This window comes from Athene noctua, chromosome 22 (assembly GCF_965140245.1).
Source record: "Athene noctua chromosome 22, bAthNoc1.hap1.1, whole genome shotgun sequence".
In the NCBI taxonomy this organism is placed as follows: Eukaryota; Metazoa; Chordata; class Aves; order Strigiformes; family Strigidae; genus Athene; species Athene noctua.
In genome coordinates, this window is record NC_134058.1 from 1,708,703 (window position 1) to 1,732,397 (window position 23,695).

General features: G+C 44.4%; 1 protein-coding gene across 4 annotated transcripts in view; it reads left to right on the plus strand.

Annotated features, from left to right (window-relative positions):
* MMEL1 (membrane metalloendopeptidase like 1) overlaps positions 1–19,080 on the plus strand; it is a 35,167-nt gene extending 16,087 nt beyond the window's left edge. For 3 of the 4 annotated variants that reach the window (XM_074924894.1, XM_074924893.1, XM_074924892.1), the window contains exons 4-23: positions 598–759; positions 1,187–1,267; positions 1,773–1,868; positions 2,460–2,578; positions 3,240–3,305; positions 5,644–5,778; positions 6,374–6,463; positions 6,717–6,853; positions 7,344–7,437; positions 7,672–7,800; positions 8,080–8,178; positions 8,868–8,951; positions 9,216–9,319; positions 10,473–10,531; positions 12,556–12,675; positions 13,664–13,797; positions 14,359–14,424; positions 16,643–16,738; positions 17,639–17,715; positions 18,093–19,080. In XM_074924894.1, the coding sequence (XP_074780995.1) occupies positions 598–759; positions 1,187–1,267; positions 1,773–1,868; positions 2,460–2,578; positions 3,240–3,305; positions 5,644–5,778; positions 6,374–6,463; positions 6,717–6,853; positions 7,344–7,437; positions 7,672–7,800; positions 8,080–8,178; positions 8,868–8,951; positions 9,216–9,319; positions 10,473–10,531; positions 12,556–12,675; positions 13,664–13,797; positions 14,359–14,424; positions 16,643–16,738; positions 17,639–17,715; positions 18,093–18,192 (2,048 nt within the window). In that variant the 3' untranslated portion in view covers positions 18,193–19,080. The remainder of the gene's footprint in view (positions 1–597; positions 760–1,186; positions 1,268–1,772; positions 1,869–2,459; positions 2,579–3,239; positions 3,306–5,643; positions 5,779–6,373; positions 6,464–6,716; positions 6,854–7,343; positions 7,438–7,671; positions 7,801–8,079; positions 8,179–8,867; positions 8,952–9,215; positions 9,320–10,472; positions 10,532–12,555; positions 12,676–13,663; positions 13,798–14,358; positions 14,425–16,642; positions 16,739–17,638; positions 17,716–18,092) is intronic. The other variant, XM_074924895.1, reaches the window with a different exon arrangement.
* The last annotated feature ends 4,615 nt before the right edge of the window (positions 19,081–23,695 follow it).

Below are 23,695 nucleotides of genomic sequence, written 5' to 3' on the forward strand. Positions count from 1 at the left end.
GCAAGTACAGCTGCCTCAAATACAGCTCCACATGTAAACAGGGAGCAGAACCCCCCCCCTATTCTTACGTCCCCTCTGTATACTGTCTTTGTCACCAGGAGCCTCGTTCGTAAGGAATTAGTACAGAAGGATTGCCAGTGGCCAGCAGCTCGCTGGCTCTGTATCTGTGAAGTATAATAAGAATCCCCTTAGATCATATTTTTTACATGCGGGGCTATTCACCTTCTTATTTTTGGCATCTACTTGTACACCTGCACAGCAGTTCCAGGCTGCCCCTGGAGAGGCTGGGCTGCGGGCAGTGCCTAAGCCGGGCCCAGGTGGAGCACTGGGCAGCACGGCGCTGCGGGGGCTGCTCTGCCATCCCCAGGCTCCCCCTGTAAAGCAGTACCACCGCAGTGCAAATGTCTGCTGCCAAATGCTTCCTGGCATTTTTCAGCCAAAAATAGGATCCTTTGGTGGCAATACCTGAGTCTTGCCCACTATAAGCAGCATTAGCAAGGTGCCTTCTTACCAAGCAGCTTCTTGAGTGAGTGTCTTTGGTAGTCCCAGAGATGACTGGGCAGCCTGTGGAATTCAACTCTCCAATTTGATCCCTAGCTGCTAGAATAATTCAGAATATGGACCCAACAGCTGACCCTTGCAAGGATTTCTACCAGTATGCCTGTGGGGGCTGGCTGAACCGGCATGTTATCCCAGAAACCAGCTCCAGATACAGCATTTTTGACATCCTGAGAGACGAGCTGGAGATCATCCTAAAAGGTAGGAATGAGACTACTCTGTCCATGGTTATGCACTTTTGTTTAGTTTCAGATGTTGTTTACTGCACGTTATACAGAGAAATAAACTTCCAGAGAAGTGCTGATCGTGATGATTATTTTTTTTTTCCTCTGGTCCTTTAATCTCTACATCTCTTACTACACCCATTTTGTGGGAACATCCTGTTCCCACTAAAAATTTGCCATAGGTGATTTGGTACTAACTTCAAAAGGAGCAGGACAAGCTGTATGCATGTCCTTCTTCCTGACACTTTTTCCATTAATAGCTCCTTTAAAGAGCACTCTAGTCTCACAGTAATTGAAGCCTGCAATAGCAAGTATTTATCATAGCCCTGAATTCTCAGTGATTTCTATGAAAAGATCAAAGCTTCCCAGAGCAAAAAATCTCACTGCAATGGTTCCTTCCCCAGGTGTGCTGGAGACTTCAGATCAAGGAGACAGAGAAGCATTTCAGAAAGCTAAAATACTTTACAAGTCATGCATGAATGAGAGTGAGTCTCTTCTTGTTCCACTGATTCTCTTGTTCAACACCAAACATACAAAAGCACCAAACTGTACTTTTAAGCAGAAGCCTGGTCAATATTTATCTAATCTGCATGGCCTTGCCTGGAAAGCTAATCTTCAGATGAGTGAAGATGCCTTGGTATGTCATTAAGGCTTAATATACATATTTGGGGATGTAGAAAGAACAGATGTTGGTTACCTGCCTCTGGTATCAATGCAAAGCCTTCCCTTCTGAATGCAAAAACACCTCCTGTTTCATCCTTTCCAAAAGGCATCCTGAGGTTTGCACAGTTCTTCTCTATGATCCAAAATCAGTACCGAAGTCAACAGAAATATTTTCATTACTTTTCTGAAGGCTAATGTAGGAGACAAGCGATTTCACGGTATCTCTTATCTCCTGCTATGACAAATTCCATTTCAGATTTAAACTGTTAGGCCCATTACCTATTTTCTTTTTTCCCATTAAAATAATATTTGTTTTTCCTCTCTCAGGTCTTATAGAGCAACGAGATTCATTGCCTCTGCTAGAGGCCTTAACGATGGTTGGCGATTGGCCCGTGGCTTCTGCAGACTGGAATAAAACCAAAGGTAATGCTGTCCCCAAAAGACCAGTAGTATTAAATCAAAATTATTTACTGCACTATGTAGACTACTGGCATTGAATTAGATCCTCCAGTTTCTTCATAAACAAAAGTCAGGGTGTCGTACCTATTTAGCACGCAGTGATCTGTGTAAATGAGGTAGTATCAACTTAACACCCACACCGTAAGGTCTCATTCGTGAGCAGTATGTGTTTTAAGGCAGTTAGGAAACCTAAAGGACCACCATGAATAAAGAAAACAAAAGCAATACGACCAATATAGTTCTGTTCTAAAGCTTGCATCTTAATTACAGTTTGGCGTGTAACCGCCTAACTAGGCAGGGTCACGGTGATGTTTATTATGCACAGGCAGATGAATATATATAAATAATTTACTGATTACTTTATATGACTGAGACAGGTAAGTCTGGTAAGAGCAGTCTAGCAATTCCTAGCCACTATAGGAATGTCCTGTACAAATATTCTCACATGTCCAGTCTTGTCCTAAACAATTTAGGCAATAAGCTTGCAAACTATACAACTTAATCAGTCCTGATACACATTGATAAATGATGTGTATTTTCTCTTTTATCTCCCAGAGCCAAACTGGAGTATGGAAGAGAAACTCGCCATAATGAACTCCAGATTTAACAAACGTGTCCTCATTGACATGTTTGTATGGAATGATGACCGGGACTCCAGCAGACACATCATTTATGTAAGAAAAAAAAATAAAATTGCAGGGAATTATTTACATGCCAGAACCATAATGGCTAGTTATTTACACCACATACAGATCAGCCTGCTGTAAGTCAGTGGGTGTGCACAATACTGGCAGAATGTACACAACAGCTCTGTACCCCAAGTGGCAGATTTCAAAGTCATATTGGAAAACATTTCGTGGCTGCGTAATTTTTGTTTCAGTTTAAAAAATAAATTCAATGGACCTTTACTGATTTACAGAATTTAAGGGTTGTAAATTCCTGTGACTTGAAAAGTGCTGGTGAGGTTTAAGATATGTATTTCAGAGTTTGTTCATGTATGCTTACGTATGAAGTCTAGCCCTCAAGTCAAGCAAATTCTTTTCAAAGTTGCTTAAATTTATTCTTAGATCTCAACGGTTACCTGAAAGATTTTGCTTAGTAACCCACACTAAGTATCCATCCTTATCTAGAAATCCAGAGACAAAAATTGTACCTTCCATCTCACACCCTTCCTAGAAAGCTAAAGTCCTTTGAATGATTGGTAAGAGCGTCCTGTTGCCATTCCAACACTGAAAGGATGGCACGGGCAGCATTTCATGTTGCCTTTCAAGGATACCTTTGGACACCAGCAGTTCCTGTTCATCACTAACTAAAGAAATGTGTGATTTCCTTCAGATTGACCAGCCAAGTTTAGGAATGCCATCCAGGGAATACTACTTTAATGGGGGCAACTATCAAAGAGTAAGTAGTCCTTGTCATTCATTTACTGTGAGCTACTAAAACAACTTTATTACTTATCCCTGGATAAGTTTTGGAAAAGTCAGATTATGAATCTTCATGTTTTGTAACAATCAGAATTAGACCGTGACATTCATTGCTACATTTTTGCCTAATTATGTCAAAATTGTGTAAAGTTTACAAAAGGGCTGAACAGCTGTATAAATATGAAGCCTCCCCAGAATTGGCCAGTTCATACAAATGAGAAGATTATGGGAAAATAAAATCATCACGTTTTCTAGCTTAAAACGGTCTCTAATTTTGAAGGATAGGTTCATATTTTCAATGTAGGCCATCTTGGATTCACTTACATCTTCTTCTAAAGCCACTAGTCCTGGCCACTGTTGTACAAGGTATTGGAAAGATGGATTACAGATATGGCAGAAGAATTGGATGATCAAATATGATCCAGTATGACAATACCCTGAAATACATTTTGGTCAACGCTAAAACATTCAGAATTTTTCACATGTTCATTCAGAGGAAAAAAGTTTAAAATGGCAATAGCCCTATTACTGGAACACATACTCAGCTAGGAAGAATCTGATGCCACTTACTCCCCCGAATTACATGAAAATTGTGAGAGATTATTTTCTAGCTGATTTTCTCTGCCAATGCTTAGAGCAAAAATGTGAGGGTTGCTGTAAATATGTAGAAAGCTGTTGCAAACATAGCCAGATAATTTATTGGTTTCCAAGATGAAAATACTGCTTTAGTACATTTTATTTTCCTCAGTTATGTCATACTAATAAAGAGTATTTGCAGCCCAACATCCAACCAATTTCCTATCACAAATGGAATAGAGACAACAATCAGCGTTTTAGAGGCTTTTGTCTGGTGGTTGTGAAGGCAGATGAAAACACAGAGACTAGTTTTCTTCTTACTTCAGTGTATGTGACTATATTCGCATATATCATATAGTCTAAAATACAGTCCTGTGAAGTTTTTATTATATTGTTTCCACACCTTCTGGACGCCTTTATAAACTGCCAACTTCTGTCAATCTCATGATACAAAACAATTTCCACGTAGTTGTGTTGGGAACTGCAGATAGCTGCTGGAACTAGGATTCTGTTCTGCACATTTCACCGATACAATGGCAGTTAGAGTAGAGAAAAGGAATGTTTATGCATCATTTGCGTGAAAGTCAGACTTAAATTGACTTGTAGGAGGTAGAGAATCAGGTACAGTGCATCGATGATCCTAAATTAGCAAAAGAAAACCAGCTGTGCTTAATACAGTTTTAATCTGAAACTACGAAGAAGAAGGGCTAAGGGCGCGTTTCTAATCTTCATGAATAAGGAGGAGACACAACCCCTCTTTATTTGCTATTTAACAGCTCGCTTCCCCCAGACAATGAACCAAACTCTGATGACCCAAACTTCCCCCGTGCTTAGTCCAGCATCTTTTGGCAAAACTCCTACTGAGGCCTGTGGGAGTCTGGCCTGATTAAGGCCTCAGCATTCAGCCTAAAAACGCAAATCATCATCATCATGTAAGTGCCCAGACTCAATTTCACAACAGTAACTGTATTTATCTGGTTTCCAAGGCGTACAGAGGAAGGAAAGTATGCAAGAGGAATAGGTAGTATTAAGCCTTTCTGTATCAGAGAGCAGTACTCCCTCAGCACCCAAGTATCTTTTCAAGGCTCATTCTGAGGCATAAACCACAGCCATAACCTCCTGTTAGAAATAAAGCAAAGGTATCCCTGGGAACCATGCGAGACAGAGCTTTTCTTTCAGCCGTAAAAACAGAGTTTAGAAGACTTACGGTATTACTTTCAGAGAACTTAAACCATCCGTGTTTACCCTGGTGTTTTGGCTAGTAGGCATCCCTGTTCCCACAGTGCAGCTCAAAGCACAGAGCTTTCTCTTTGCTCGAGTAGCAATTCTGACTCGGAAAGCCAGAGGGTTGAATTGCACAGGGAAGCAGAAAGTGATGCTTTCACTATGTATTTGGAGACTGGCAGCTGCACTGTGAGCTGTTCCAGGATGAACTGAGCTCCTAGGTATTGCAGTAGTACCTGTTATAGGACAGAAAAAAAACCAAACAACCAAAACACACAAAAAAAACAAAACAAACAAAAAAAACCAAAACAAACAAACACCACGAGAAAATGGAAGTGGAAGGGGTTGCATTGGAGTCAAGGGTGGAGGCTGTGACCCTTGGGCCCACATTTTTCACAGCACACTGTAAAGCTAAAATACCAAGAAAAATACCAAAAATGGTTTGCTGAACGAGCAGCGATAGACAGCAAACCTTTTCTTCCCAGTGCTACACACACGTTGTTTCTTGTGTGCAGGTGAGAGAAGCTTACCTGCAGTTCATGATCACCATTGCCAGAATGATCCGGGAGGACAAGAAGGTGCCTAAAGATGATTCCTTTGTGCAAGAGGAAATGACAAAGGTTATGGAGCTTGAAACAGAGATTGCAAACGTGAGTACAGAAATCAAGAACTCGGGATGTTGGGCAGGACAAGGGGTGAGGGGGAGTCTCTTGCTGGTTTGTGCAGCGGTTTAACACAGCAGGACACCCATGGTCTGGAAGAAAATGGGGGGAAAAAGATTTGCTATGCTGTGAGCAGGCCAGAAACCCCAGCCTCTGTGTGTGTACTTACATCGACTGTATAGATACGCTGGGGCTGTGTCTGCAGTAGTCCTTTGGAGTCTCCTAAATTGGGACAATGTTCTGCTAAACATACACTCTGATAACACCAGGGCTAGCCCCCCTGCATCCTTAGAAGCCTACAGCACCCTAAATATCTCTTCAGAGCTTAGTCTTCCGTTCTGAAGGATAGAGGGAACTGCTTGGCTCAACACATTACTGAAACATCGTTGAACGGGGGGACCTGAGCTCCTATACTGAAGGTTAAAAAGCAGCACTGGACACCATCACATGAGCTTTCTTATCCAAAATAAACTGTTTTATTCAGATATGATTGGAGTGTGGATATGTGCACATGCATGCATGAGATTTCAGCCGTTGACACTTGATGAGTTGATTCTAGTAATAACCTTGTGAATGTCTTCAGGCAACTACCCCAGCAGAAGAAAGGCATGATGTAACCTTGTTGTACAACAAAATGACCTTAAAAGAGCTACAGGAAAAGTTTGCATTGAACGTAAGTGTTTAATGAGTTGTCTAATAATTTCAGCCTCCTCTTGCTACCATTTGGAAATGGCTTTGTGAATTTATCAGTGATGCAACAAAGAGGTATAGAGTCATTCACATTCTTAATTTTGTCTTCAGAGTCTCCTAAAAACCATTTTTCTACTGAACAATGCTACATACAATCCCATAGACTGCAGAAAGTCCAGACAGTTACTAAGACATTTAAACACCTGGCATTGGTCTGTGTCTTTTTGTCTGCCTAGGAATTTAACTGGACCTTCTTCATCCAAGGTGTCATGTCTTCAGTAGGTGTTCAGGTTGACCCAGAGGAAGAGGTGGTTGTGTATGGCATGCCCTATCTGCAAGAGCTGAAAGCAATTCTCTCAAAGTACTCAGCAAGGTAAAGAAACTGGAGAATAATCATGGAAGTACTGTGGAAATGTAAATTGTTGGGCCCACTTGCTGGGTCTGCCAGAGCTGCTCGAGAGGGATGACACCATCTCCCTGTAAAGTATGGGAAATGGCTTCTAAGATCCTAGGGCTCCAAAGTACTGTGGTACTGGGCATCTCATCTGCTCACATGCTTAGAAAAGGTCAAATGGGAAGGGAAAAAAAAAATAAAATCACAGGCTTAGCTCTTGTTACACTCCAGAAGGAGAAAAAAAGAAATTAATCCCTGAACAGACATAATAGTACAGTCCTCAGTCTGGATGTCTCTGCAGTCAGCCAGCCTGTTAAACAAGACCGGTCAGCTGTAGATGCAATGAAACTGATGGCTGGCAGCAAGCGTTTCCTTTCTTATCTCCGTTCAAAATTAAGATTTCCCCCAACTGTCTGCACTAGTGTTGCTTTTTACAGGGGATTAAACCCAGTTTTGCTTTCCCGTGCAGCACCATCCAGAACTACCTCATTTGGCGGTTGGTGATCGATCGTGTCAGCAGCTTGAGTCGGCGTTTCAAGGATGCCCGGGCCAGCTACAGGAAGGTATTTCCTCTCCCCCTACAGAGACAACAGAGCGTAGGACTGGGAGAGAGTCCTGAGTCACCAAATGAAGTCCTTGTCAACAGAGGACAGCATTAGGTCCTGTAACGCCCAAACAAATCTAAGAGCAGCAGTCGCAACTACGGAACCTTTTGTCTTGGTTTAAGCTCCTCTTCAGGGAAGGATTTAGGAGAGAGATGGGTAGGCAGAACGACCCTGTGGTGTTCTGTGTTGCAGGCACTTTACGGGACAACACTGGAGGAAGCCCGCTGGAGGGAGTGTGTGAGTTACGTCAACAACAACCTGGAGAACGCGGTGGGGGCAATGTATGTCAGGGAGGCATTTGCTGGTGAGAGCAAGAGGATGGTATGTAGTTTACCCTTCATACTATTGTACATCCACAGTGTCTGCAGTGCCCGTTCCCCTCCATCTCATCTCCCAACCTGTTCTCTCTGTTAAAGATGTCGGTCAGCCAGGAGTTGGCATCAGAACTCATTTATGATGCTCTTTTAAACGCCGAGTAGCACGTGTTAGAGCAGAGGGTTTGGGGGCGTCATCTTTCAGTAGGGAGCTTTTCACCCCTCCTTCTCTGTGCCTGGGAAAAACAGCATGGAAATGATTCCTCTCTTCCTGCCTCTCCTTTAGGTCCGAGATTTAATAGATAAGATTCGTGAAGCGTTCATCGAGACTTTAGATGAGTTACAGTGGATGGACGAGGCCTCTAAAGAGAAAGCTCGTGAGAAGGTCAGAGATAACAAGGAGCTTGAGTATTCTATCATGGCTGTGAAATCTCTGGAATTTTGTAGCATCGCTATTGCTGTTTCCTCTGCAAATGAGAGGAAAAAACTTTGATGTTCAATGCCCTGTTATCCATTATCTTATTATGTTGTCTTTTTAATCCTATTATATTTCTTTTTAATCCTTTGTTAGCTCACAAACATTTTTATTTCCCTTAATGAGTCTTGTGAACCATGTTATAAATGAGGAGAGAAGGTGGCATCAAATGCATCAACTAGAATGACACCTGAATACAATGCAATCCCCCAGAAAAAAAATTATCAAACTCTTCATAGACTTTAGGACCATCAGCACTGTTCCAATAGGAAGAAGAAAATAAAAAAAAAAAAGAAAAAAGGGGTCAAGCCAAATCCCTCTTGGATGGTGCTGTAGGGTCTGCAAGTCTACCACAGTGGCTGGACACCAAGAGATGAGAGGAAGACTTATGTTCCATATTTTTAAAAAAGTCTCACTAGGCAATAGGGTGGATCTGAACAAGGTCTTTAAATGTGAGAAACTGGATACAAACAAACAGGTGGACATTAGCAACGAAGAATTTGAACTATTATATGTATTGAAACTTTTTTTTTAAAAAAAAAAACCACACACCAGTGAAAACCACAATTGAAAGGAAACATTAAACTGTTTTCTTCTAGGCAATGGCGATTAAAGAACAAATTGGGTATCCAGATTATATTTTGGAAGATCAGAATGAAAAACTAGATCAGGAATATGCCAATGTAAGTATGCTGCACGTAGTGCAACAAGTACCTCGACGGAAAAGCCTGTGCTTACTTTCTTACCACTTGGAATATTTAAACCTGTGCAGCTGTCATTTCCTAGTGACTGGAGAGCGTGCAAAATTGATTGTGTTGAACATGAATGAACTCATGCAGAGCGCCAACCATTGCGATCAAAACACTTTTTAGAAGATACAAGCATGGGTAGGAGGAGTTCCTCTTTTTGCACAGCTTACTAATATACTTGGATATCCGTTTCTTTAGTTAAACTTCAGTGAACACAATTACTTTGAAAACATTCTGGAAAACCTGAGAGCTGGAGCCCAAAAGAGCTTGAAAAAACTTCGCGAGAGAGTTGACCAAGATATGTAAGTGACCGGGCTGCATCCCACAGCCACAATCTCAGTTCTGAAATAATGGTTATTGTGTTTAAGTCATACGCTGTGGATAGCCAAGAATGCTTATGTCTGAGATCCTGAAAGTTACTGACTGGCCTTCAGAGCAAAACTTTTGAAAAAGTACCCTCTGGAATTCAGGAACGGAGTCCTACTCCCTCTCTGTGCACGTGCTACTGGCAACAGCAGCACAACTCACTTCCACCAGAAGTTACCCTGTGCCCAGGCTGTGATAAGGGTCCTCTCCATTCTGTTAGGCCACAATAAGCAACTTTTCAAAAGCTGAAAGATACAGACACGTGTTGTATTTCTTAAGCAGGAAATTTAATTCCGTTCCACAGCAGCCCACAAATAGTTACGTCAAAACAGCAGCAGATACAGCACCTGGGGCATCACAAAATACTGTAAGGACAAGAGATGTGGGAAGAGGAGGAGTTTAGGCTGATGCTGCTGGATACTTAACCACGAGTTCATGGCTTCAGGCTGTTGTTGTGTGATTTATTAGGGCAGGCTGACCAGAAGTGTACGTCAGAGGTAGAAGAGAAGGGGAGGAGAAAGAAAAATAGAAAGAATAAAAAGTTATCAGGGTATGGGAGAGAGTTTCCAAAAGTAGCCTACTTAAAAATTACCTCTCGGAGTTAACACTCATTATCTACGGAATATTGGATCCAGTGCAGACATTTAAAACTGAATAATCACAGCCAGATAACGGACAAGTTTGGTCTTAACTTCCAATTTGAGTAACTGCCTTCTGCTGCTCAGAACATCCTCTAAATGCCAGTTTTCTTCTCAGTGTAGACTATTCCTTTCTTCTCAATCTCATACAGTGTTAAGATGAGCTGATAAACAGTTACCACATTCCACACCCCAACCTGTTCAGCATTCAAGAGCAAAAGCATTTCTCACTTTACCTCGGCACTGTTTTGGATGGAAGGGGCCCCTTAGTGAGACACCAGTTATTTCCTGGCATTAGTATTTCTTTACAGCTGTGTTCAGTGGCACCCTTCTTCCCTACCCCGATCCTTTCCTTATATGCAGCCCGCATTTTTTAACAATAATAATTCAATAAAAAGAATGGCTAGAAAAAGAAATCATGACTAACTTTGTGTGCAACATTTAATTTTAGATGGATAATTGGAGCCGCAGTGGTCAACGCATTCTATTCCCCCAATCGGAACCAGATAGGTAGGTCACAACAGTTTTAAACAGCTGCATGGAACTAATTAACCAATTTTTGCACTACAAAGATGCAGATTTACTATCCAGAGGCAAACCTGCCTGTGCCCCTGTGGCAGTTCTGGGCAAGGTGGGCTGTTTGTTTCAAGCAGTCGCTCTGCTGATGGCTCCCCAGCCCAGTAGCCATTACCTGCTGTAATTGGAACAGCCCGGTGTTGGAAGGCCTGAGACAGGACCTGCTGCTACACAGGCGCCAGCTTCGGGGAGCAGAGCACTCACAGTGTGTTCTGGGCTGCCTGTACTCGTGTTTCTACCTTCTGCTAAACATAGGGGCAGCTCTCCAGTTTGTATCTGTACGGACAGTACTGAAATTGTATCCCTAAGAGGCATACCAGACTAAAGAAACCTCCTCTGCTTAGAGAACACCAGATCTGTGAGGTTTTGCAGCGTTGCTAGGCTGACCTTTCTTGTTCTTAGCAGAGAAGATGATCTTAAGACACAGTGAACCTGCCTGGCTCCTGATCTCTGAGCTGGTGCAGGTGGCCAGAAGTTGAGGTTAAGCCTGGAGATGCCGTAGAGCCTTTGCTGAACTCTGAGCACCCCAAACAGGACAGGAACCAAGTAGTGCTTGTTCAAATTCCCAGACTACCAGGAAGATCTGCTATCCAAGTACTGCCAAATAACCATCAGAGGAAAAATCCATGCCTTTTTCAGGCCAGAGACAACTGTATCCTGCTCACAGGACAAAGACCAGAAATGGAAAAAAACCCAACAGTCACAAGGGAAAAAACTTAGATAATGGCTAAAAGCAGAAACATCCAAAGTGATCATAATTTAGCTCTCTAGCCTCATCGATTCATGCAGCTCCCACTTACCTTCACAGAGCAGGTAAAGCTGTGAGCAGTCCTTCAGCCATGGCCAGCACGTGCCCCCCGGAGCTCCCTGGCAGCCGGGCTCAGGCTCAGGCTCCCTGTTTTCACGGGGGGGTGATGCTGATGGTGCTCAGTTGTGAGGCAGCTCTCTGGGCAGGGAGCTCGGGTCTTAGGACCAGTTCCTCTACAGGTTGTAAGTAATATGGAAGTGACTGGTTGAAGCAACTTGAAGGTGAATGTGCAAGTCAGACATCCAAGCACAGCTACCCACACTAGTGTGGAGGACAGTTAAAATCTTGTTTCTTCCAGCCTTGGTTTGGGGGAAAATATATATATAATGGGGAAAACCACATTACTTTCAGTTTCCTGCTTCTGTCTTACTGCAGTCTGCCATGCATTCCTCCCCAAAATTGGACAGATAAAACCTGTATAGTCAAAAGCTTTTGTCTCTAGATGAAATATTTGCTATATAATTCCAATATCTCACTTCTTTAAAAGTGTCTCCTGAGGATGAATTGCTTACAGTCTTAACTCCTCTAGAAGTGTGTCTGCTTTTCATCTCGTGTAGATGGGATGAAGACTAAATCCCATTGATTCTGTGTAAGGTTTTTGCCAGTAGACTGAAGGGGAGACCTCCTCCTGTCCCCGCCCCAGACTGGCACCCAGGTGTACTGGGTGGGCAGCAGGAGTTACTGCTGCACGTGTTTTACACACCCAGTGGTGTTGGTAAGCAGCGTATGACTGCCAACCCTTCTTTAACAACAACAACACAGTAAAACATCCCTTAGTTCCCCTATAAAATGGCTCTAAAACACAAACTCTTATCTATCTCCAAAAGACAGTTACTAAACATTTTGTTCTTGACTTACTGCAGCGTCCATTATGGACCAAATTAGGCTAAAGTTGCAATCTAAATGATGCTTGGTTCTCAGACAAGGAGATATTGTAGTTGCAGATGTGCTAAATTAAACCTTCATTAACTTGTCATTTTCCATTTATCAATAGAGAAACAATTTCACATGAGGAGGCATGATGTTGTTTCTAATCATTTTATATTTTATGTTCCTTCCTGATCCTTAAACCAAGCAAACAATCAGTCTGCAAAGTATGCAGAAATAAAGCTGCCTTACAGTATCTCCCTCTCTCTTCCCCTCTTTGCAGTTTTTCCCGCTGGGATTCTACAGCCCCCCTTCTTCAGCAAACACCAGCCACAGGCCCTGAACTTCGGAGGGATCGGGATGGTTATTGGCCATGAGATTACTCACGGGTTTGACGACAATGGTGAGAAGTGAACAGAAAATATTATTCTTCCAGTTGCACTCATTGCACTGTCAGAAATTCAAGTTACACCCTGCTGCGACTGAAGCATCCACGTCACATTCCCACCCTGGGAGCAACGCAGGAGGCTGTGAACGTTCCACTGAACAGGTTGCAGTGGCTGTTTCAGGACTGAAGCGGGTCACACAAGAAGCAGATGTTAAAAAATAAATTGAGTCAGTGACAGTTCTTGGGAAAAGCATCATCAGGTCGGAAATACAATGCAAGCAGAGATGCTGCCTCCTAAAGTAAAATGAAATCTCTGAGCTGCATTCCTGGGATAGAAGAGCTGTTGGTAGTGAAATCACAGGAGGCTTTTTTTTTTTTTTTTTAGCACAAACGTTTGAAATAAATTGACTTTTATCTTTCTAGAATGCTGTGTAAAATAGTTCTGGGCAAAAACTCCCTTCTGATACCATAAGCCAGTAATTTCTTATCAATGGGTTTTCTTCAGTGTGTTTCTTTTAATGTTAATTAAACTTGTGCAGATTACACATAAGCACACACTATCGCCTCAGAAATCCGGATCTCTAGCGAAGGAAAAGCCAGCGAGCTGAGAACACAAACACCAGAACTGCCGTTCCAGCTTCCTCCTGCTGTGGCAGATTGATTCTCCTGAGCCTCAGAATAAGCCCCTTGGACACCTCAGAAGTGGTGGAAAGTTTTGTTACGTGACGTCTGCATCATCCAGTCTGAATTTAGTGCTGTAACTGAAGCCGGGGCTGCTGACTGAAGGGAGATCATGGAATAAGAGAGTGGAGCTGAAAGGATCGCAGTTGATCTTGTCCATTCCCTTGTGCCAAGGCAGAACCAACCGTGCCCAAACCATTTCTGATAAATCTCTGTGGCACAGAGGAGAGGAGGTGCCCCTCTAACGCTGAGACAGCTGCTGCACTGGCAGAACGGTTCCTCACTCAACTCTTTTTTTTTTTTTTCTTGGCTTTTCATACAGGTAGGAACTTCGATAAAGATGGGAATATGTTGGACTGGTGGAGCAATTTCTCAGCTTTTCATTTCAAGGAGCAGTCTCGTTGCATGGTTTACCAGTACGGGAACTACACGTGGGAGCTCGCTGGCGGGCAGAACGTACGTAGAAACAACTGTTTCATACCACGGGGGGTTTATACAAAAAAAACAATAAATGTAAATGGAGAATGTCTACAGACAATAAACATAACCCCCCACGTACTGCAGGCTGATTGTTGGGGAAAGAAGAAGGGTTGTTTCTTGTAAATTGGGGACAGTAGAGTCGCCCAGCCACAGTGCAGGGGGTCAGTGGGGCCTGGGCCCGTGTGTGCTTGTGCTGCCAGACCCCCCGAGGGGCTTTTTGCAAAGGCAGGGGCCAGGGGGGAGGAAATTTAGTGTTTCCTACTGTATTTTGCCAGCCCTGCTAGCACGTGTTCTGCCCAGCAGCCCATACTGTGTTCATGTTACATTTGTATGTATTCCCTCTGTTCTGATCTACAGCTTTTACCCTGTTCATTTTTTATTTTCATTCTCTCCCATTTGCCCCAGCACAAAGTCACCGCTTCCTTCTGTTCCAGACACGCCTGTCTGCCCCTGATGTGTGACTCTGCTTCAGCTGGTGGGTGTTAGGGCTGCCGATGTTACTGACTCTAGAGTAAATGAAGGATAATTCTTTTACAGGTCAGTGGAATAAGCACATTAGGAGAAAATATTGCAGATAACGGAGGAGTCCGACAGGCTTATAAGGTAATTTTGAAATACACTGTGAGTTAACGTTACCCCTGGGATTCAGCAGTGGTGTTACCTATTCTGTCATAACAGATTTGACAATTACCATGTTATTACCATATTCACAAACTTCAAGCCTCAATTCTATATCTAGAAGTTTATGTCCCCATAGGTGCAGCCCCCGTGCAGGATTGCTGCCGTTCTCCCAGCTATACTGTGGTGCCCTGCAGTGCTTCTGTCTTGGGTAAACGTTCACAAACAGGCACAGTATTAGCTAGGAAAAAGGTAAACCACCCTCCATCTTCCAAAGCCCTTTATTCGGAAAATGGCAGCTACAACTTCAAACAGCCTGTCACATGGCAACGGAGCACTAATTTCTTGGCAACACAGTTTGGTGATATTACGAAGCAGAGCAACTGTTTTTTTCCAAGTTTATTTCTCTCACGGTTTTCATCTTTGATCACAGAAATGGCACGTCAGGTAGGACACGAAAAGAACGGGTGGAAATACCTTCTCTTTCCCAGGGGATACAGATCATTATCTACCAAAATACCCGTCTCTGAAGCCTAGATCCTTTTGTTGCTTTCTTGATGTTTTATAAGCTTTAGGGAAAGAACACAAACAAGTCCCATCTATCTTGCTATTTATTTTCCATGCAGCTAGAAAGCAGAATAAAAACACAAGGATTGACTCAGAACTGCCTCCCTCTTTCTGAGGTAAAAAGTTGCTTCAACCACTCTTGTTATTTTTAAAATGAGAGAAATGCAACTGATAATTCCAGAGCACGACCTCCACGCTGTGGCCGAGACATGGGTTTGTTCAGGATGGTTTTATCTGTTACAAACTCTACTGCACGTCACCTTATCTCTCCTGCTCTGCCAGGGAACTCGGCTTCCAGACTCGGGGAAGTGCAGTGCCTTTTATCCTCCAGGTTTACAAACCATCCTCACGACAGGGACACGGTAGTTGCCAGCACAAAGGCTCTTTCCAGGTGGAGCTCAGGTGTGAGCGTGGAATGTTCTTTTCTATGAATAATCCCAACAGATGTGATGATAAAACCTTTTATCTCTGGTGTTTTGAATATGGCCGCAGCTGAGGGCGTTTATAGACGGAACATCCGGAATTTTCAAAAATCTAAACTGACGATTCTGACTCTGAGCTACACCATTAAATTAATTACTTCGTTAAAGTGAGTAGGTACTTGGTTCTGAAAGCTATTACAAACGTGGAAGAGCGGTGTGGTGTGACATAAGCTGCCTGCACACAGAACCCTCTGATGTTCTGCGGTGCTGGATGTATTCTTACCCTCGGCTCTACCTTTTGCGTTTTCTGTGCTTTGGGACTATCTCAGCAATGAAGAGGATAAGGTAATAGAACATTTCAAATTAACCAGCATGAGGACACATTAACTTGTCTCCGTTATGTCAATATACCTAAAAAAAGAAAATTGCCCAATTAATGTGTAACAATAACAGGTAATGGATTTAACATTGAGCAAGGTTATTATCTGCTATTTTATGAGCAGTTACCTGAAGAGAGAAAAATCATCACCACAGAACTGTGGAGAAGACTTAACACTTTACTTCCAGATACAAATTCCTATAGAAGAAGTCAGTGAAAGCTGATGATTTATTTCAAACTGCACCCATGGGCACTCGGTCTCCGTGGCGTTGCTGGTTTTCTGTGTCACCAGCTGTGTGTACCCCGGGCGCTGGCCGTCAGCTTTGCCGCGCTTGCTGGCCAAGACTCAGTGGCAACTGAAGGGTCCAGCGGGGCCAGCCCCCGGCAGAGCAGTGTGTGAGGAAATGCCAGAGCTGAGGAAATCCCCAGCAGAGCCCCGGGGGCTCCGTACAGAGCACACGGAGCTTGTGCAGTGAAGGTCAACCGGCCAACGCTAACTGCTGCTCTAAAAATGAAGAGTTTGGCGTTTTTTCCTGTTTCATTTGTGAGTTGCCAGTTCAGAGATCACTGTACTGAAGATGCTGAGTGCAGATTATCCTTGTGTTTCTTTTTTTTTTTGCTAGAAAAGTCAACAGAGCACTTACGATGACAGCTTTTTCATAAAAATCCACCGTACTGTTTGTATTAGAAAGATAAAACACACAAAAACGCAGAAGGGAAGACGTGTTGGGTTCATACGCGTTGTGTCTGCAATCTCTCACCCCAGAATAACATTCAAAATACCCATCACACCCAGATAGGCCAATTCTCTGAATGGAACCGTGATCATTTCTAGGCCTACTTAAAATGGCTGGAGCGGGAAGGGAAGGAGCCAAAGCTGCCTGGACTGAACCTGTCCCACAAACAGCTTTTCTTCCTCAACTTTGCCCAGGTAAGAACACGGGGTGCAGCCACCGCCTGCTGCGTCAAGGTACAAATCGGGTTGTCTGAAAGGTCAGAGAGAAAAATCAGTCCCAAGCTCCACCTGGACAGTGATTCACCGCTGACTGCACGCATCAAAAGGGCAAGACAGGTGTGAAAAAGATGGTTTAGTGGTTAAAGAGTTTTCAGTAACGCTCTGAGGGCACTACTGAAACCTGCTGGAGTGAGGAGCAACAAGGCATCTACCAAGGAAAAGGCTTGTCAGACAGCTTCAGGGGGACAGCAGCTTTCCAGAGCTTGTCATTTCATGTAAATACTGGTTCCACTTCTGAGAAAACTCCTTTTGGTTTTGATACAGACAGGGTTTCACCTGTTTTTTAACTGGAGAAAACTGAATGCCCGAGACATGCCAAGCCAGCAGCCCTGAAGTAGGAATACACATTCAGATCACAGAATACATACTTAGATCACAGATGTTGCTACAGATTCCACTTATTTTCCTCTCTACCACTCCAGTGCAGAAACAGTAAGTTTGCTGAGTTGAATTTGACCTTCAGCCTGGATGAGAAGCTCTTAGAGAAACCGATATTTAACACTAGGTCAAATCCTTGCCAGCAGGCCAACACGCTGAGTGTTGTGCCTCCGACTCTGAGACTTCAGCTCATCTCTTTGAGGAAACACGTGGGTAAAAGCAATAGATCTATCCCAAAGCATCAGATCTTGGTCCAAGAACTTGATTTGAGAAAAACCAATTAGTAAGTATTTAGAACTATTCTGTCTCCTCCATAAAACATATTCCAACTATACTGTAACAAATTGGGATGGCTCTTAGGAAAAACTTGGAAAATGAGAAGGTCCCCAAACTGAATTCCCTTTAATAGGGACCCACTAATTATTAATCCTCGTCTAGGTTTGGTGTGGTTCCTACAGGCCGGAGTACGCCAGCCAGTCAATAAAGACAGATGTCCACAGCCCTCTGAAATACAGGTGGGTTTTACAGGCGGATTCACTAACTGGTAAGTGACTTGCTCCAAGCCAGGGCAGCCCCACAGCCCCGGGGGAGAGCAGCTCCGTCCCTACAGACCAGGTCAGCGCAGGCCAAGCTGCAGAATTCCTCCCGTGGCTCGTGGGACGCTGCTGAAGGGTCCGTTCCTCTTCCCCGCCTGGTTCATCCACCGATCCGTGGGGAACGGACCAGAACCCCGCCCCTCCCCGTCTCGTTTGCCCTGTTGGGTGTTTTCCTTGCACGAAGTGTCCATATTCTGAGGCTGTAACTACGTCGTGAGACTCTAAATGACTCTCTGGACGTGGCTTTCTGTTGTCCCCACGTGCTGTCTCCGTGTCCCTTCCCTCTCGTTGTCCAGGGTGACGGGGTCTCTGCAGAACTTCGCCGCGTTCTCCGAGGCGTTCGGGTGCAAGAGCGGCGCCGCCATGCGCCCCGCGGGGCAGTGCCGCGTGTGGTAACCGGGGCAGCCCTGGCAGAGGGACACGAGCTCTGGTGACACCGCCAGCGGTCCCGGCCGCGGCGTGCCCGGGTCCTGCCACGGGGCGCGGCCTGGGCTGACGGTGCGGCGGGAGCCGACGGGACGGGACGGGGCCCCGCAGCCACCTCGGGCTGTGCCGGAGCCGCGACAGCTCCGGGACACCAGCGACTGTTCAAACGACATCCTGACTGTTACTGTGACACTGCATCAGGGTTACAAAGACTTAATTCTTAAATAAAAAACAAAACCAACAAACGACGATATATCTATTTTTCAGAAAGGAACAATAATTTTAATACGTCTTGCAGCTACACCCGAGACTCAGCAAACCGGTTTCGGGTGTTACAGTGAACTGGTTTCCAGTATTCCGATGGAGTTTCTGGTGCGTTCTTCCCAAATTCAGGTTAGAACTAGTTTCAACTCTCGTGCTGTCCGTGTACCTGCGCCCCGATTGCTGCTTTGCTGTAAGACTTTGCTTTTTGTCCGGAGACACCCCAACAGGAGCTCTATGTTACGATGCCTCTCGGCTGCTTAACGCAAGGCTGCACCCCCCAGGGCCCTCGAGTTCCTCTGCTCCAAGAACAACGGTAACAGGACCTGAAAGTGAGCTAGTACTGGATCAGAGGATCACCTTTTATTTAAGAGTGCAAATTCTGTGGTTAAAATTCCAGGGTCCCTCCCTTCAGAGATATATTTAAACCGATGCTTATTCTTGTAGAAAGTGCGTAAAATACTTTTGCCAAATAGCAAACATGTATCCATGGAAACAATTAAGCTGTTCTTAATCCTGTGCCTTTTCATTTTGCCATAGGCTATTTTTCAGTATTTACATTTGAAAATGTACCAAGTATTCATTTTTAATAAAAAAAATAAATCACAGTAGCCAATTCAGCAACGCTTTTTACTCCAGAGAGTTTTGGGTGGCTTTCCCCAGGAAGCATTCTGATAAAATGATATTTTAAATTGCCAACACTTACACCGTGAATTTTAAATACTCTTCCAGCAAATGCTTTTCTTTCTAGCAGAGAAATCACTAGAAAGCAAGACAATAAGGACGAGTGCTCAGCTTATGAAGTGCCAAATCACACTGCTCGTTAGCAAAAGGTTTAATTACCTAAACAAGAGGGAAAGGAATGAAAACCACTTCAGGGAAGCAGGTTCAGAGATGACCCACTGAATGATTCTGGCCTGCTGGCAGGAAGAGCTGGCTGCATCACTGAATGAAACCCTCCTGATTTTTGATTTGATTTTCCCTGCTAAAGTGAAATCAGGCTACAGATGAATCCCTGCTTTTACTGTAGCTGAGAATACACAGTTTAAAGCAATCCCGGATGGTAACTGGTGCTAGCTCAGGGATTAACCACTCTTCTGTGCCCTTCAAAGTTTGATTAAGTACAGAAGGGAGAATAAATAGTAAGAGGGTTTAGTTGCAAGTTTATTCATTAAATCTCTTTTCAAAAGACTAAGAACAGACTGTTCAGCACCCACCAGCAGTTGCCTACTGCAAACAAATACTACACCAAGCACAGAATTCGGCTGTCGACGCAGTTAACAGCAAAAGTGTTTCACATCTAATTCTCTGCGCTGCGCCTCGGGTGACTGTAGCTACAAACATCTTCGAGGGAACGCAGCCCGAGCTGGGGTTTGTGTTTACTCCAGCTGTGCCTGTCACCCGAGGAGAGCTGCACTTGGCCACGTTAATTCTAACAAAGATCCAGACTGAAGATGGATTAAGTGGGGGGAAAGGATATTTTTTTCCAGATAGGAATTGTCAGATTCACAGATAAAAGTTCCTGAAAACCTTAGGACTGACCCACACTAAAAAAAAGAACAACTAATACATGGTGAACAGGAGAGTGAACTAACAAGCTCTGAGACACCTTTAAAAAAAAAAAGTTACAATACTCCACAGGAGGATTAAGCTCCCCTCAAGTGACTTTAAAGGCAGTACAGGACCTGGCCAAAACTGATGTTCATAGAAAGATCATTTGAGTATTGTTTCCTGTTGGAAGTATTTTAATTTCTTTTAGGATTAACTGACTGGTAAGGAGACAGTCAAGTGCTCTGAGAAACCAGCTTCTGTTATTTAATTATGTGTATGGTGGCAGGCGAAATAAACTATTTAACTCCTTTTTGTCCATCCTCACTTACTCGGATCTTCCATGCCAGATGCCAAGCATGCAATAAAGCTAAATTTCATGGTCAGGCAGTAACTTTTCCCTGGTGTAACTGATATTTTCACATGGCACTTCCAGTAAGCCAAGTGGGCCAGAGGGCTTTTGCCTCCTCCGTCCTCACAGGCCTTTCAAAGTCGGGTGTTTACGGTGCAAGAGACTCTCCAGAAGTGTCCTGGCCTGCGATGCCTTTAGTATCTGCCCCCTCCACACCACAATAACAGAGACTGAGTGCTGAGAAAAAGGAGTTGTCCCAGGACCCCAGGGGAGACAGTTCCTTCTGCCACCTCCTGCCCAGATGGATCCCGGCAGTTCACTCTAGATTAGCCTGACAACCACAGATTTCATACCAAGTTCAGGGAGTTATCCTGCCATCGTGAAAATGTTTTTATTCTAGGGTTATTAAGAAGAAAGTGACATTTCAAATACTACACCATTCAGTAGTTTAACTCATCTATTAAACCGCCAGCAGCAGTACCTCGGGATAAACTACAACTGGAATTCCTCTTTAGGGACAGAAAAATTAGGTACCCTACATCTTTTAGCAGCAGAATATCAGAAAAAATAAGCAAATTTGAGGAGGAACTTTTTAATGTAAAACCCAAGAGACAATATAAAAAGGGGAAGAAAAGAAATAACACAAACCATTGATTGCCAGTGTGAATAACGTCACAAAGGCAGAACCCGGCACGGCATCTTCCACATGCAACACTCACATTTGCAGTGGCCCAGCTACCACACAGGACTCTGAATGCAAAAAGGGAGTAACAGAACAAAGTCCTTGCCAGCTTCATGGCTGCTGAGATATTTCACGCTCCTGTGTTTTGTTACCCGATGTTGACCTCTTCGCTGCACTGTAAGAAATACAGAAATCGTTCAGGCTGGGGAGCAGGACACACAGCCCAGCACGATCCCCCTCGCTCACCGGGCAGGTCACAGAGTGACACACGAGAACTAAAGCCTGAGGTTACGGAAGAAAGACAACCAAAGTGGTGACCAGTAACACGGTGTTATTAACTGGTTTAACTGGACTGTAACAGCTACAAGTCTGCTACAAATATTACAGTAATATTAACTCAGCATGTACTCCACAGATGGCAGAAACGATCCTGGGGTTAATCGGATCTGCCTGGCTGTAAGTACGAGTCATTCTTCTTTGTTGCCATACTCGCAGGAGAGTTTGGGCCCTGAGAATTTCACCCTCTTCCATTTGCTGACTGAAGTCTCAGCAGAAGGACGATGAAACTGCCTGACAGTAGCCCCGAGGCAGTCACTGCCGACCTGGGGGAGCTCGGGAAGGCGCCGGCGGCATCTGGATGCCAAGCAGGGACCCAGCACCCAGCCACGCAGAGGTCAGGTGGAGGAGGTGCTCATGGCTGACAATTTAATCACTCTGCAAAATCATTAAGCTCTGGAGATGTGCCATTAGAAGTTCTGGCACACGCAGCTGCTAAAGGGATAATTAAAACGTGCCTGCGAGGTTTTATCTGAGTTCTTATTACACCACATGGAAGTTACTTTCTTTTTTCATGTAAGTTTATTACGCCCCCCACCTGCAGAAGACTCTTCCCATCTGCCACGCTGCGTCTGTGCCAGCACAACCCGAGCTCACAAGCTACAACCTCCCCTTAGTCCCACGCGTGTCCTACGGGGCTCCCACCGCATTCGCACCCCCCCTCGCCAGCCCCTTCCCCACCGGAGCTGCCAGTGACCGCCCTGAAAGGAGAGCGGAGGTAAGGGAGAGGCTGGGACAGCCACACTCCCTGCTGACCACTTGTCCTGGTTTCGGCTGCAAGAGAATTTTTTTTTTTTTTTTTTTTTTTCCTCCATATTAGCTAGAACAGCACTGTGTTTTGGATTTGGGATTTGATATGAGAAGAATGTTGATAACGGACCGGTGGGTTTAGTCGTTGCTCGGAAATCAAGGACTTTTCAACTTCTCCTGTCTATCCCAGCCGAAACCAGAACACCACTTTGTTACTTTTCCATAATCACACGCACAAGGGCCTCAGAAGAGGAGCTGCTACAAGGAGAAAATTCAAGGTAACACAGGCAGCAACGGAGTTTCACTGAGCTTAACCTATCAGTGAGTGACCGAGGAGGTAAAAGCAGAGGACTTTCAAACTAAGATCGTGCCTTGCAAAGAGGGTCCGTTGCTTTGCACTTGGGTCACCACGTGGCACCAGGTTTCCCTCTGGAAGGGGCAGAGGGCCCCTTGGCTGGGCTAAGCCACTGCTTATCCTTTGTCCCACGCTCAGGTGAGGTCCAAGCGACAGCTGGTCTCCCCACTTCAAATCAGGGCAGCAGGTTCAGCTACAAGCAACACCTGCCCTTACCTGACGTCTCATACTCCATTTCTTCAGCAGTTGCAATGCCTCTTCAGTTATTTTCCATGGAACAGTCACCTGGGGAGCCCTGTACGACACCATCTTTCTCCCCACCTTCACAAATAAACAACGTGTTTAGTGTTGGGTAAGAATGAAACTGTTTGTCCCCGCAACAAGGTTCTGTAATAATTTTTTTAAAGGAATTCCCAGTAATCCAAAGCTTTCACTACTGAAAACAGGGCTTATGCTCTCCAGGAAGGAACAAGATGCACATTGACCACCCGCAGAGCTTTCAGACATGAAGCATTCTCCACACACACACACGTGCCCCACCCAAGGCAACACAACGGGCCAGCCAGCCACGCGCGCAGGACTGCTTTTGTCCAAACTGACCGTCCAGGCTAAGTGACACATAATGTACGTTCGTATGTCTCCGAGACATGAACAGCCTCCCATTTTAGCCCCCTCTAACACCCCTCTCCCCCAACCACGACAGATCACCATAATCAGTAACTAAGATAATGGACAAATACATGTAACTGGACAGAAATTAGCAGATCCTGCAGAAAATGTGTGAGCCTACTGGAAAATCCTGTACCCAGAGGTGTTTTGCTGGAGATCTGATTCCGTTTTAGACTCGCAGGTAATTAAGCATCAGAGCAGCTTTATTACATACTTGGGAAAAGAAGAAACATTGTTTTTTCCAGGAGAGGAAAATGAAACCTTTCCTTCTCCCATGCTGCCACCTGGTGACAAATCAGGCTCCGACTTCTAAAACAGACCAAATGACATCTAAACATGAGGAGGCTTTTCAAACACCGAGTTGCTGTAGACATTAAACACATTGCTGCTACGACAGGCATCCCCTCCGCCCCCCAAGGTTTTTTTAGTTGGTAGATCGCTCATCCTAGTCTGATGCTGCATCCCATCTCTTCACCTGACGGTGCAAAGCTCCCAGGTTACCTACAGCATCTTCTTCCAA